The sequence below is a fragment of the Diabrotica virgifera genome, chromosome 7, assembly GCF_917563875.1.
Source record: "Diabrotica virgifera virgifera chromosome 7, PGI_DIABVI_V3a".
Taxonomy (NCBI): Eukaryota; Metazoa; Arthropoda; class Insecta; order Coleoptera; family Chrysomelidae; genus Diabrotica; species Diabrotica virgifera.
Genome location: NC_065449.1, coordinates 32,374,226 through 32,389,915, shown reverse-complemented (window position 1 = coordinate 32,389,915; position 15,690 = coordinate 32,374,226). Strand labels below are relative to the sequence as shown.

Sequence of the window (15,690 nt, the reverse complement as noted above, 5' to 3'; positions counted from 1 at the left end):
CTGAAACAGAATAAGAGGCAGACAAACAGGATTAATCCTAGTCGCACGAAGAAGAAGAAAAAAAAAAAAAGAAGAGGGAAAAAGATGTCTTCTATCAAAGAGGCAAAAGAGAAGATATGTAGAGCCTTCACACGATACACGAACTATATTGTTGCTACTACTAGCAACATATCGATTATTTTAATTGTTTTAAATTACCAGAGAACGGCAGTTCTCGCCAGTGGCGCACACCTACACCCCCTCTACACGCGACACTATATATACACGAAATTTTCGATTCTCTAAATCTAACGGAATTGAAAATTGTACCAACTCCCATCTTAAACTTCAGGAAAAGACTCACCCATGCATATACCAGCCATCCATTTTGGTCCAAGGGTGTGGATTTTACGGCCCTTCCTATTTAGGGCCTGTTTCTCGTTCTCGTCCTTAAAACTCCCAAAAACTTCGAAAATTTAAGTCCGACCTTTGCGGCTTCTAATAGTACTGATCATTATCTTTCCAACGCATGTCTAATTGTGAAAATCGGTTATACCATTCAAAAGTTACCGAGCTCAGAAATATGACTCAATTTCTATTTAAAAAAAGGGAAAATGTTTGTGGATATACAGCGTGTCTACTTGAGTTGGAAACATATGGGAAACTTTTTTATTATTAATTTTACGAAATAAAGTTATTCTTTATAAAAAGTTCTGCATGCCCCAAAACCTAAGATTCAATCATCAGATATCAAATTTTCTGAATATTATACGAGGTATGTCAAAAAATATGAATTTCGGTCAAGGGTAAAGTACCTTTATTTCTCTCAATATCGAAAATTCTTATAATAAAAAGTTGTTTGGAATTAAAAACTAAGATCAAAAATGCAATTACATGCTTCTTATTGAAAAAAAAAATTTTTCTCAAATTTAAGGATACCCAACATTGTTTTTAATTATTACAAATATGATAACTCGTTTATTATTCATTTTACGAAAAAAAGTTATTCTTCGTAAAAAGCTTTGCATGGTCTAAAATCTAAGACACAACCATGATATATCAACTTTTATTAATTTTATACGAGGTGTGTCAAAAAATATGAAATTCGCTCAATATTATAGCACCTTTATATTTCACAGTATTTCAATTAGAAGGATGTAATTGCATATTGACACATAGTTTTTAGTTCTAAACAACTTTTTTAATAACTGTGTTCAATATTGTGAAAAATAAAGGTGCTTTACTCTTGAGTGAAATTCATATTTTTTGACATAACTCGTATAAAATTAATAAAATGTGATATCTGTTGGTTGCATCTTCGGCCTTATGACCTACAGAGCTTTTTATAAAGAATACTTTTTTTTCGTAAAAGTAATAATAAAAGAGTTATCGTATGTGTAATGAATCAAAACGAAGTTAGTATCAATAAATTTGAGAAAAATTTGGAAAATATTTTTTTCCAATTAGAAGCATGTAATTGCATATTTGAGCTTAGTTTTTATTTCCAAACAACTTTTCAGAATAAGCATTTTCGATATTGAGAGAAATAAAGGTATTTTACTCTTGAACGAAGTTCATATTTTTTGACATACCTCGTATAATATTCAGAAAATTTGATATCTGATGATTGAATCTTAGGTTTTGGGGCATGCAGAACTTTTTATAAAGAATAACTTTTTTTCGTAAAATTAATAATAAAGTTTCCCATATGTTTCCAACTCAAGTATAATAGACACGCTGTATATGTATGTAGCTGGAAAAGTTAAACCGATCTGAATTTTTTTCTGTGTTTGAAGAGAAGGTCAGGGCCGATTTAGAACCGGTGTAATTTGTGACTTCTGACCACCCATAAGCCAGCTATAGGACTTTGTAGGTACAAAACGGCATATTTTTGGGGGGTATATATCTTCGGTTCAAGAAGAGACAGGAGAACCGCAGATACACCAAATCAATAGTGTTGAGTTAAGCTTTCAAATGGTGTCCAAGCCGTCAGGATCAGACATACACACGGCTCAGTATCGCCGAAAAACTGAAAAACTAAACTTTGAAAATTTTTGTTTTTCGACAATTACTCAAAATTTCAACCTACGAATTGCGCCAATAACTGAGCGTCTGTAGAAGGACTCTAGACGAATCTGACGGTGTATACCTTATATCCGCGAAAATTCGAATTTTTAAGTTGTAGGCTTCGTAAGTATGATCAAATCTATTTCATATACGGGAAAAACGGTTTTTCAATCTCAATAATTCCTGTAATAGCTTCAGTTATCAGACTTGACCTTAGATGCATCAGATACTATGCATATGGCAACGGGCAATCCAAGTTCATTAACCGGCCATCCCAATAATTTTTTTTAATCTATTTCGAATAGAAAAAAATCTAGTGTACATTCGATGAACACTAGATTATTTGGGAGATAATGCCACAAAGGCGACCATTTATAAAGCTTAACGTCTGATCGAGAAAAATTGCATTCATTTTCATACATTTAATTTATAAAAAAACTTTGAAAAACTCCTGATACAAGAATAAAAAACCGCTAAACGCCGTAAAAATGAGTGGCGCATACAATAGTCCAGCTATAAAAGATCTTATATGAATATTACGTGGCGCGAAAATGTATTTTCATTTTGATGCAAAATAAAATTTTAGTTTTATTTTTATTTTAAAAGATTTTTCCACAATATTTGCTAAATTTGAAGTAAACGCGCCACAAAAAAGTTTTAAAATTCAAACTATATCAAAGTTACTCTTTTGTGGCGCGTTTTATTTCAAATTTAGCAAATATTATGGAGAAATCTTTTAAAATAAAACTAAAATTTTATTTTGCATCAAAATGAAAATACATTTTCGCGCCACGTAATATTCATATCAGATCTTTTGTAGCTGGAATATTGTATGCGCCACTCATTTTTACGGCGTTTAGCGGTTTTTTATTCTTGTATAATTTACTATTCTGTTTTAAAAATTTTATTTCATCGAAAAAATTGATTTCCTCTTACTTATACCTCCGGGGGTGAATTGGGATGGAAATTTTTATGATACTGGATACAGAATCCAAATCTGAAATAAAAATGGATATTTCCATATAAGTAACATTTAGAAGTTGCCACTTGCCCCATCCCCAAGGTGGGATAGGAGGACATGTTTAGGCCGATGCCACATTATGCGTTTTGATCGGATGCGGTGAACCCGCATCCGTTTCCAATGCAACCGGACCGACCTGTCACACTATGCGTTTAGTCTGGTGCAGTTTGTAAGCGCGTACCGATGACTCAAAACGCATCCGTTTCCAACGCAACCGGACCGATCTGTCACACTATGCGTTTTCACCGGGTGCGGCGGAAACGCATCCGGTCAAAACGCATAATCTGACATCGGCCTTAGAGTCATTCGATAGGTTTTTGAAAAATATTAAACACGTGTTTTTTAGTTGTTTTTCTCTGAAACTGTACATATTTATCGATATACTAGGCCAATTCCAAAATGTTAGGATATCATAACAAATCGTATTTTTCCAATTATAGTGCCATCCATCAACAATTCGAAAAAATGTCTCGAATAAAAATTATTTATTTTTCATAAGTAAATAACGCTTTTCTGTCCCGCTTCTTTTGACACACCCTGTATAATCCTGTATAAATATCATATTTAGAAGTTACTGAAAGAATTCCTTGGTTTACCTACAACAACTGTTTGAATCTTGAAAAAGACCCTGTTATTTAAATATAAAACATCAATCCTATAAGAAAATACTACTTATATCGACAAACCACTTTGCTCAATTTCGTCGAAAAGCTCTCTTTCTTAACAGAGCCACAGAAAAATGGAAAATAGGAGAGATGATAGTTGTAAGAGGGAGGGCCATTGCCTGGAAAATCGATCGAATTTTCCGACTTGCGTGCCGGTTACCATGGAAAGTGTTGGCCCAGGTCATAAGGGGTCAAACCCGGACCTTCCGCATTCATGTCTCTCCCGAAACTTCCGGGGTTGTTGAACTCCAGCATTCGTTTGTTTACGACCACTCTAGGGGATGATTCTCCCCATTCATGGATGAATTGATGAAAGCAATCAGAATTATTGTTGTGGATAGGATTGATTCAACTATCGGGAATTTTCAAATTTATTATTATTTGAGAAGATATTTATTGATTATTTGTAGTGGATATTCCCAATAATACACTACAAAGTGTCCAATTTTATTTAACAAAAATCGTCTGTTTTCGGAACTTCTAAAAGTTTAAACGCAGAAAAAAAGAATGTGTGTGTACTTTGTACGCACGTAAGAAGTTATACTTCTATTATATGATTTAAACGAAATTAATATACTTTTTTTATATTTTATTTAAATATTAAACTAATGTATACTTACTACTTCTCAAACATTTTTATTAAAACAGTGCCAAAAATTAAAATAATAAAAGAATAAAACACACACAAACACATTAAAAATGGCACAAATGATTTCTGAACATTAATTGTCGGAAATTTTTTTAACTAAATACGTATTTTCTGAAAATAAAATTATATAATAAATATACTTACAATCATAAAATGTATAAAAAAAAGAATGTGTGTACTTTGTACGCTCGTAAGAAGTTATACTTCTATTATATGATTTCAACGAAATCAATATACTTTAAACAGTTTCTCTACTACTTTCCAAAAATTTTTATTAAAACCATACCAAAAATTAAAAAAAATAAAAGAATAAAACACACACAAACACATTGAAAAATGCCACAAATGATTTCTGAACAATAATTGTTGCCAAAAATTTTAATTAAATACGTATTTTCTGAAAAAAATTATATAATAATATACTTACAATCATAAAATCTATAAAAAAAAATAAAAAATGATATAACTTGCATTGGGCTTGAACCTACTTCCCGTGTATCCCGCCGTACGAGAGTCGAAGCGATTTCAAACTGCACCACCTTCGCGTATACGTCATGTGGGAATATACACAAACTGAACAACTTTTTGACATTTTGTTTATATGAATTTTTATTAGTTTGATTTTTGTCGAATTAAAATACAACAATATATAGAGTAAGAAAACGATACATTAGACGAAAATTTGTAGAAAGTTTGTTCGTAATCAGATTATGTAAATTAAAGCATTGCCTACTAGGGGTATAGCATAGCAAGTACTAGGTAAGTACATTATTTTTTTACATTTTCCAAATAGGTATAAAGATAATTTTTTATTGGAATACAACTGAAACATTTAGAATTACGTACCTGTGGCTTTTCAAAACTATTTAAAAAGTCACTATAATTATAAATTTGATTTTATTTCTGTCCTCACAACAATAAAAACTAATATATTATACAACATTTTTGTTTACCGATAACCTCCATATTGAACAATTATTGACAGATCATTTCAACACCCAATCAGAGCCCGTATAAAGACTAATACTAAACTGTCGGTGTGCGCATGCGCGCAGATCAATATAAATTCACCCTCAATCTCAATCGCGCCTAAAGAAGTATAACTTCAAAAATTTTTTTTTCACGGTAAAAGTTTTATGTGTTTATGGGATTGAACCACAATTGTTGGTGTAATAAAAAATTACATTTTTTAAATAAATATTATTAGACGTTTAGATTTCCACTCCGGAAGTGCTCCTCAGGAGATTAAAAGAAAATTAGGTTTGAAATTTCTTTGAAGCTTGAAGTTTCTTTTAATTTTCTGAGGACGATTTCCGAAGTGGGAATTGAAACGTCAAACAATAGTTATTTAAGAAATGTAATTTTTATTACATTTTCATTACATAAGTATTTGGGAATTAATTTAAACAAGGAAGGTACGGACGATGTAGAAATTAAGAGCAGAATAAATAAAGCAAGAACGATAATTAAATCATTGAACGGAGTTTTGTGAAGTACCGAGATAGGGAAACAAAGAAAAATGAGAATATACAACACCATGATTAAGAGCACATTGGTATGTATACGTATTCGAAACATGGAGAATAAAGGAACACCAAAAAAGGAAAAATAGAAGCTTCCGTGATGGGCGCCCTAAGAAGAGCAAGTAGAACATCGAGATTGGACCGGGTTAGAAATGAAGAAGTAAAGCGAAAAATGAATTTACAGGAAACGGTCGTAGAATGCATTGAGAAGAAACAATTAACGTGGACGACAACAGGAAAAGATCAAGGCCAAGAACGACGTGGATACAAGGAGTAAGACGATCGATGAGTGTACGATAATAATTAGAAGATGAAAACTGCAATCATAGAAGATATTGGCAACAAGGCATCGGACAACGTCGGAGGACGTTTTGAACCCGAATTTATATACATAATTTTCATTACACCAACAATTGTGGCTCAGTCCCTTATAAACAAAACAATAAAGGACAACGCACACATCTTATGGAAAATATAATGTCACTCAAATTCGATAAAATTTATATGAATATATTCGTTTCAATTTAACGGCCAATTCTTATCATTGCGCCAACTCTTAATTTTCAATAATAAGAGCAGAAATTGATATAAATCAATCTGAAATCAAATGGGTAGGTACATAAGTTAGAGAGAGAAAAAATATTTTAAAATACCCAAATTATGGGTACTTCATAAATCTTCTCGGGCTATTAAGCATCTTATTATAATAGTTTCACTAATCCGCTTAGGCCCAGCGGGGTTTAAGCTGTTTTGAATAGCACCCAGAGCAATAGTGATTATAACTGACACGTTTATAGACTCCAAAAATGTGATTTCGATAAACTTTAAATGCAATTTGCGCCGTAATTAATCATAATTAAAAGTTGGCGCAATGATAAGAATTGATCGTTAATTTAAAACGAATCTATTCGTATACATTTTATTGAATTTGAATGACATTATATTTTCCATAAGATGTGTGCGTTGTCCTTTATCATGCCAAAAGAACACAGTTTCAGAACGTTACTCCTCATGGTAAATTTATGATTTGAGTTACGGGGAAGGTACAATGAGTCATTATGGATGCCATGCTTACTCATATGCTTCAAAATCTACTAACAATTTTAGACACTATTCAAAATAACGCTCTTAGAATAATATACGGTGCATTTAGAACAACTCCTATCAGAAATCTTCTGGCAGAACTATCATCAGATTTAAGAACAGTAATTATTACTCCCATAGGCAGTGAAATGGTACTCTTTCCAATGTCACCAAACCATTCGTTCCTCGAATATTCAGAATCCGAAAAGTCACATTCCCTTTTATGAAAGATGCAGAGTAGGTAAACCTTGAACTCTCCGAAATATATCCTAGCAATTTGGATCTGTTGTCAGAAACTAAGAAAGAAACCAATCGTCAATTAATGAATTCTAAATATCAATCCTTAATTTCTTTAGTTTCTTCCTTCAAACAGTTATTAACCGATGGATCAAAGACGGAACATTGTATAGCAACTGCCTTTGTCACTGCAGCTGCAGTGACAAAGAATGAAATAAAGAAATATAAACTAGGGGAGACTAATACTATCAATCTTAACAGGAGAACTCTTTGCACTATATAAAGCCTGAATTGGTTACGAAAAGTCCTGAAATAAACTTCCTAATAAATAGACTCACTAAATTCTCTAGAAATCCTTTCTAAAACCTATTCGTTTCATCCTGTTGCCAAATTCATTAGACAAGAATGACTTAATTGAAATAACAGAAACATTGCCTTCGGGTGAGTAAATTCTCATATTGGAATTACGGAAACCCATCTGGGAGATAAATATGCATGAGAAGCCTTAGAGGACGGAACTATTGAAATATATATAAAAACTCCAAAAACATATCTCAAATCATATCTCCAGAGCAAACCATCATTATCATCATTCTCTTTGCCTTATCTCTATGCGGGGTCGGCTTCCCTAATGGCATTTCTCCACACAATTCTATCTTGGGTCATATCAATGTCAATCCCCTTTACCAACATGACCTGCCTTATCGTCTCCCCCACAAGTCTTCTTTGGTCTTCCTCTCCTACTCCTTCCAGGAATCTGCACTTCAGCTATTCTTCGTATTGGGTGATTAACGTCTCGACGTTGAACATGACCAAACCATCTTAACCTATGCTCTCTCATTTTGGCATCAATTGGTGCCACACCTAGACTTTCCCTAATATACTCATTTCTAATTTTATCCTTCTTTGTCACTCCACTCATCCATCTAAGCATTCTTATTTCCGCCACATGCATTCGTTGTTCCTCTTTCTTCTTCACTGCCCAACATTCAGTTCCGTACATCATAGCCGGTCTTATGGCTGTTTTATAGAATTTTCCCTTCAGCTTCATTGGAATTTTTCTGTCACACAACACACCACTCGCTTCTTTCCACTTCATCCATCCAGCCCTAATTCTACTGCATGCATCTCCGTCTATTTCTCCATTACTCTGTAATACCGATCCCAGGTATTTAAAACTATTGCTTTTTACAATCAGTTCACCATCCAAAGATACCATTTTATTTGTATTAACTCCATCTTTAAATGAACATTCCAAATACTCTGTTTTTGTCCTACTAACTTTTAAACCTTTTTCCTCCAGAGCTTGCCTCCACTGTTCCAGTTTTTGTTCTAATAAGTCTCTTTCACTATTTCCTATTAACACTACATCATCAGCATATATTACGCACCATGGAATGTTACCCTGTAGTTTCGCTGTTATCTGGTCCAAAACTAATGAGAATAAATACGGACTAAGCACAGAGCCTTGGTGCAATCCTACTTTCACATGAAATTTATCAGTCTCTCCCACACCTGTCCTAACACTAGTCGTTACTCCCTCATACATATCTCTCACAATCTTTACATATTCACCAGGGACTCCTTTCTTATTGAGTGCCCACCACAGAATCTCTCGAGGAACTCTATCATATGCTTTCTCAAGATCAATGAATACCATATGAGCGTTTGTTTCATTACTCCTGTATTTTTCCATCAACTGCTTTATAATGAAAATTGCATCTGTTGTTGATCTGCCCTGCATAAAGCCAAATTGATTCTCGGATATTTCGGTCTCTTCACGTATCCGTCTATCAATTACTCTTTCCCGTATTTTCATGGTGTGGCTAAGCAGTTTTATAGCCCTGTAATTTGTACATTATTGTATATCTCTCTTGTTTTTGCAAACAGGTACCAGTATACTGCTTCTCCATTCGTCTGGCATTTGTCCAACTTCCATAATTCTATTAAATAGACCTGCTAGCCACCTTGTTTCTGTCTCTCCCAATGCTCTCCATACTTCCCCAGGAATATCATCTGGTCCTACCGCTTTTCCTTTCTTTATTTATAATAGCTGACATATCTCCACAGCAAAATAGTTGACATATAGGTCTGGAATAGCAAATGGCACAAAAAGAGGTGAAATTATTTGAGATAAAACGAACATGGTAACCAGGGTGTGATAGTTCCACCAATCGTTGTTCTCAGATGATCATCACTCGACTGCGGCTTGGTTATCGTCACCTCACACATCGACATCTGATGACATGAGATCCTCAACCAGAGTGTTATGCTTGCGAGACCCCGCTAATAAAACACATGCGAGTGGAGTGCCTGTTACACGGTCCATAAAAAGATTTGGAATCCATGAGAATTTGAAACGAAGCAGAGGAAGACACCAAATGAGGTGGGCAGATAATATCAAGAAGCACATGGGCTCTAGGTGGATAACTGTAGAACAGACAGAGAATGGAAAAGGACTGGGGAGGCCTATGTCCATAGATTGAACGAAGAAGGCTAATTAGATGGATAGAGAATTTGAAAGAAATATTTTTAAATCGCGGTGCCAAAGTGATTATTAAATATTTAAAAGCAGTAAACTAGTGATATAAACTACAATATTTATACAAAATTTGATTGTTGTACTATCCTATGTACCTACTATCGTATTATAGTGCGGCAGATTCGTGCCAATATTATAAGAATTGTGCATTTAATGATAGAAGCATATAATTTGGACCACATATACTACACATATAAAAGTTCAAATTTAGATAGGAGGCCATCTCAGATTTTGCCTTTTACAAAAATGGCAGGGATTCAAAATGGCGACTATACATATGTGACTAATAGCACGATAACTTTTGAACGAGACTTCAGATTTCAACCAAATTTGGTATATAGGTTCTTTTTATTTCTTTTAATTCTTCTTCTTTTTTTTTTCTTTTTTTATAGGTTCTTTTAATTTTTAAAAAAGTTAATACGGCCATTAAAAAGACCGTAAAAATATTTTTTAGGAAATATTTTTAACTTTTTAGTTATGTTAATTACCATTTAATAAATGCAAAACGTATCTTCACATGTACCTATATGCGGCAGATTCGTGCAAATATTATAAGAATTATTGTGTATTTAATGGTAGAAGCATATAATTTGGACCCGAGTTTGGACCACATATAGAGGTTCAAATTTAGATACGAGGCCATCTCAGTTTTTGTTCCTTTTACAAAAATGGCGGGCATTCAAAATGGCGACTATACATATGTGACTAATAGCACGATAACTTTTGAAGGATATGTCAGATTTCAACCAAATTTGGTATATAGGTTATTTTATTGATGAATAATATCGAGGTCTTGAACCGGAAGAATCGGTTTACCAGAATTTGTGTTTTTACTGTTTTTTTTGTATGTAAAAATATGTTGTTTCTTTTTCAATTCTTTCACCCTGTATATATTAATTTTTCAAAAAGGTAATACCGGCGTTGAAAAGAGCGTAAAAATATTTTTTAGGAAATATTTTGAACTTTTTAGCTATATTAATTACCATTTAATAAATGCATAACGTATCTTCACATGTAGGTACCTATGTGCGGCAGATTCGTGCAAATAATAATGTAAGAATTATTGTGCATTTAATGGTAGAAGCATATAATTTGGACCACACATACTACACATACAAAGGTTCAAATTTAGATATGGGGCCATCTCACATTTAGTCTTTTACTAAAATAGCGGGCATTCAAAATGAATCTGCCGCCCATAGGTACATGTGAACATACGTTATGCATTTATTAAATGGTAATTAACACAACTGAACAGTTCAAAATATATATACAGGGTGAAAGACTTGAAAAAGAAACAACATATTTTTACATAAAAAAACCGTAAAAACACAAATTTTGGTAAACCGATATTATTCATCAAAAAAAGAACCTATATACCAAATTTGGTTAAAATCTGGCATCTCGTTCAAAAGTTATCGTGCTATTAGTCACATATGTATAGTCGCCATTTTGAATGCCCGCCATTTTTGTAAAAGGAACAAAAACTGAGATGGCCTAGTATCTATATTTGAACCTTTATATGTGTAGTATATGTGGTCCAAATTATATGCTTCGACCATTAAATGCACAATAAATCTTATAATATTTGCACGAATCTGTCGCATATAGGTACATGTGAAGATACGTTTTGCATTTATTAAATGGTAATTAACATAACTAAAAAGATAAAAATATTTCCTAAAAAATATTTTTACGCTCTTTTCAATGGCGGTATTAACTCTTTGAAAAATTAATACATACAGGGTGAAAGAATTGAAAAAAAAACAGCATATTTTTACATAAAAACCAGGAAAAATACAACTTCTGGTAAACCGATTTTTCTGGTTCACGACCTTGATCTTATAAATCAAAAATAGAACCTATATACCAAAGTTGGTTGAAATCTGAGGTCTCGTTCAAAAGTTAACGTGCTATTAGTCACATATGTATAGTCGCCATTTTGAATCCTCGCCATTTTTGTAAAATGCAAAATCTAAGCTGGCCTTATATCTAAATTTGAACCTTTATATGTGCAGTATTTGTGGTCCAAATTATATTACTTCTATCATTAAATGCACAATTGTTTCACATATCGGCTGCACTATTGTGGATGTTATACGAGTTTGTACAAAAATAATATTAAAATATAAAAGATAGGCAGTTTGAGTAAATATCGCTGCTCTAGGATGTCGCATTTTAAGTGAAGTCCACTTCTTGTTATTGTAGGGACTACGTCTTTAAAGAACAAAAAGAGTGCATAATACTCTTCTTATGATTAATTAAATTTTTACAAAGTTTATCTTTTTCTTTGTTTAAATACGTCTAAGTTTTCTAATTATTTTTAATTCTTGAACGTATCCATAAAAATCAGCAATGTATTCGAGCTCTTGTTTTCTCATAAATCATTTATCAAAAGTTTTTGTTCGTTTTCTAATTATCGTAATAGCCTCCGTTGACGTTTACGATGTTTTAATATCACAGTAAAGATGTTATCTATGAAAACGATTTGTATAGTGTTTACGACCTGAGTTTTCTTGCATGCTATTCCTTATAGTGATCGATAATGAATGCACTTTTCAGACATGAAGTGTAAACACAATCCTTTATAGTTTTTGCAATTTTCTGATAGATACAATTTATTAATTATTATAGTTCGTAGGACAATTTGTGTAAATATTTATGGTAGGGGAGCAAAGTATGCTAAATGTGCAGTCACCCGAGCGTTATGGGGACCTATTGGGTTGTGAATAGTAGGTCCTAAAACCAAAAAAAGTTAAGTAAAGTTTTCCATTTTAGTGGGAACTTTCCATTTTTAAACGCTTTTATTTAGTTCAATAGTTTGCGTAAAATCTTTAGACGTTAATTTGACTGCCTTCTTCAATGCAAATGAATGAAAATTTGCAGACATATGCATTCGCGGGAACAATACACGAATAGTCAATAAAAAAAATTTTCATGTTTATTAATTGTTTAAATAAAAAAAACGATTTTAATGGAAAACGCTTAAATTCTCTTGTTTTTTACAATGTAAAAACTTGAAACTTTTACGGATTGTATAGCTAATGATATGAACAATACATAATTTCACTTTTCACGTTAATTGTTTAAGTTATGCTTCAATAATAAATAATAAAGTTTCAAATTTTTTGCCGATTCCGACTACTTTTTATGTTAGTACATCATAAATACAGTGGAACCCTGATAAGTCGGCCCCCGATAACCCGGAAGTCCGGCTAACCCGGACCGATTTTTATCAGACAAACATTACAACAATAAAAATGTATGTCCTTTATGCTGGATTTTCCAATTTCTTTTCAACATCTTAAAATATTTTCTTCTATCTTTCCTTATAAACATATTGTTCGAATACTATAATATCTTATATTTTTCAGGCTAATTTTATTTATCATAATAAACTTTCTTCGTAAAAATTTGTCGTTTTAGCGAATTCCTATGTAGTTCATTCGTTTCAATTTTCAATGTCAAACACATTATACAATGAGAGATAATGCGTATTTGTGTAATTTGATACATAATATACCTTAGTAAAAATAACTGGCATGGCAGACCACGGTACACAGAGTGGCAGACAACGCTCATTCTCGTGTTATCGAAACCAATAGGCATCTGTAGTATCCTTTATTTACTTGAAACTGTCTAGCATTGTTTAGAAAAGACTATTAAAAAATTATTTTTCAAACAATGGTCTTAGTCTTTACTCTTATTAAATAACATAAGTTCGTTCTCGTTGCGAGACGGTATTGTGTGTGTGTAGTAAAGTCTCATTGTTCGTTCCGCGTAAATATATTCAGATTTTGTTGTGTTTGCGTGATTTTTTGTCTACGTAATGGCAATAAAACTTAAAATGTTGTTTTTGTTTCAAAATGATAACAAAAGACAGTTTGGACAATCGGTGCAAAGCTAAGAAAGCTAAAAATGAGGCTCTCGACGACGCTTTGTATGTGTGGAACGCGAACGTGGTTTACAAGTGTCTGTGTGCCAATTATAACGGAGTTTATCTGTAAGCATACCATATTTTAATAATTTTTACCATTTTCTCCGGCTAACCCGAATTTTCGATAACCCGGATCGGCCGCGGTCCCGATTAATCCGAGTTAACGGGGTTCCACTGTATATGTTTTATACATATTTTAATAAACATGACGATATATTTTAATGTTTGAAAAGTGTAAGACTAAAAAGTAAAAAATAAAAAAATATGAAAAAAAAATTTTTAAGAAACGCTTTTCTTTAGTGACGAGTGACTAAAATTGAAAAATTTTTAAAAAAATCAACGAAAAAGTAAAAAATAAAAAAAAATTAAAAAATCTAACACATTGGTTAAAGAAAAGCGTGGGGCGAAAACCGTTTATTCGATGAACACGCGCCACGCTTTTCTTTGACGGATGTGTTAGATTTTTTCAATTTTTTTTATTTTTTACTTTTTCGTTAATCTTTTAATTTTAGTCACTCGTAACTAAAGAAAAGCGTTTCTTAAAAATTTTTTTTTCATATTTTTTTATTAATTTAATTTTCCATTTCCAACAATCGTTTTTTTAGATTATAGCGCCATCTATCCATACTTCGAAAAAATGTTTCGAATAAAAGCTACTTATTTTTACGTAAGGAATCCAAATCTGCAATAAAAAATGGGAGCTCCCATTTAAGATTTTAAAGTAACCCTCACCCCACCTCCGTGGGGGTCGTGTTTGGTGCTGTTCGATAGATTTTTCAAAAATATTGAATAAGTGTATTTTTCAGTTTTTCGATCTGATGTTCATTTCGCGAAATATCGCGGGATTCGTATTAAAATAATAAATTTATTCCCCACCCCTCTCCGTGGGAAGTCGTGTTTGGTATCATTCGATAGATTTTTAAAAAATATTGAGCACGTATTTTTTAGTTTTTTGATCTGTCATTCATTTCGCGAAATATTTGCTTTTTTATTGTGAAAGTTTGGGACTCACCCATTTCCTTACGCCCCGCTCATATCGTCAGATTTTTGAAATATACACTGTTTTGCATGTACCTAACTTACCTTATCTTAATCTGACGATTTCGAGTTTTTCTAAGGATGGATTTTTTTTCGACCCCCCCCCCCCTTAACGAACTTCCCTGCATTAAGAGCCAATATATGGTAGAGGTACATTTTCAGGGTACAAGGTTTCTCCCATGTAATAATCTTACGCGCTCGAGTAACTGCAAAAATCCCCGCTTGGGCTCCCCTACCATTATGAATTCCACAGTTTAAAAACAAAACTGGGTTTTCCTCATAATTTAGCAATAGTAGAACGAAATAAACTAGGTTTTACAAATACTGGGAGCATTTTATTATTTAACAACCTTTATAGAGTAAAAAAATCAGTGTACAACTACACTGTACAGGTTTTGACAAAATATAATTCAATTATCCTATATTGATATTAAAACAAAAAATATGGTCCTATGGAAAAACTATACGGGGATATGTTGAATTTGGGAATACGTAGGTCATGACGTAATTAAGTAAAATGTCCAAGGGCGGAACGCTGCGTGGCCGACAAAGGGGTGAGGGCAGGGGTGAATATAAAAATTATAAGGGGTTTTTTGTGACGTTCGTGATTGAGATAGTACACCAAAATTAGGGAATAAGTAGACCACGACATAAAAACTAAGTAAAAACGATAAAATCCTTTATAAAAGGTAATTTGTTAAAATCCCTAAAAAGGGCTACATCACAGAACTAGTTTTATGACATTGGGTGGAATGCATAAAACGTAGTACCTGCTAATGCTTCAAGTATGTACTACATTTTTGAAGATTTTACTACACTTACAAAGCATTACTACACTTACAAATGCTTTATATGTGTTATTACACCTACAAAGCATTTAATGCTTAGTATATACTTGAAGCATTAGTACAATAAAAATGTAGTACATACTTGAAGCATTAGCAGGTAC

At 32.8% G+C, this 15,690-nt stretch overlaps 2 protein-coding genes across 3 annotated transcripts in view; both read right to left on the bottom strand.

The window, feature by feature from the left end:
* LOC114332141 (PR domain zinc finger protein 1) overlaps window positions 1-15,690 on the bottom strand; it is a 204,395-nt gene that overhangs the window by 111,635 nt on the left and 77,070 nt on the right. The gene's annotated exons all lie outside the window — the stretch shown is intronic.
* Window positions 2,983-8,523, bottom strand: LOC126888097 (uncharacterized). The gene is made up of 2 exons (XM_050656119.1): window positions 7,947-8,523; window positions 2,983-3,043 (listed from the first exon to the last, which is right to left on the bottom strand). Exons 1-2 carry the CDS (start codon window positions 8,441-8,443, stop codon window positions 2,983-2,985), a joined length of 558 nt encoding a protein of 185 aa, XP_050512076.1. The 5' UTR covers window positions 8,444-8,523.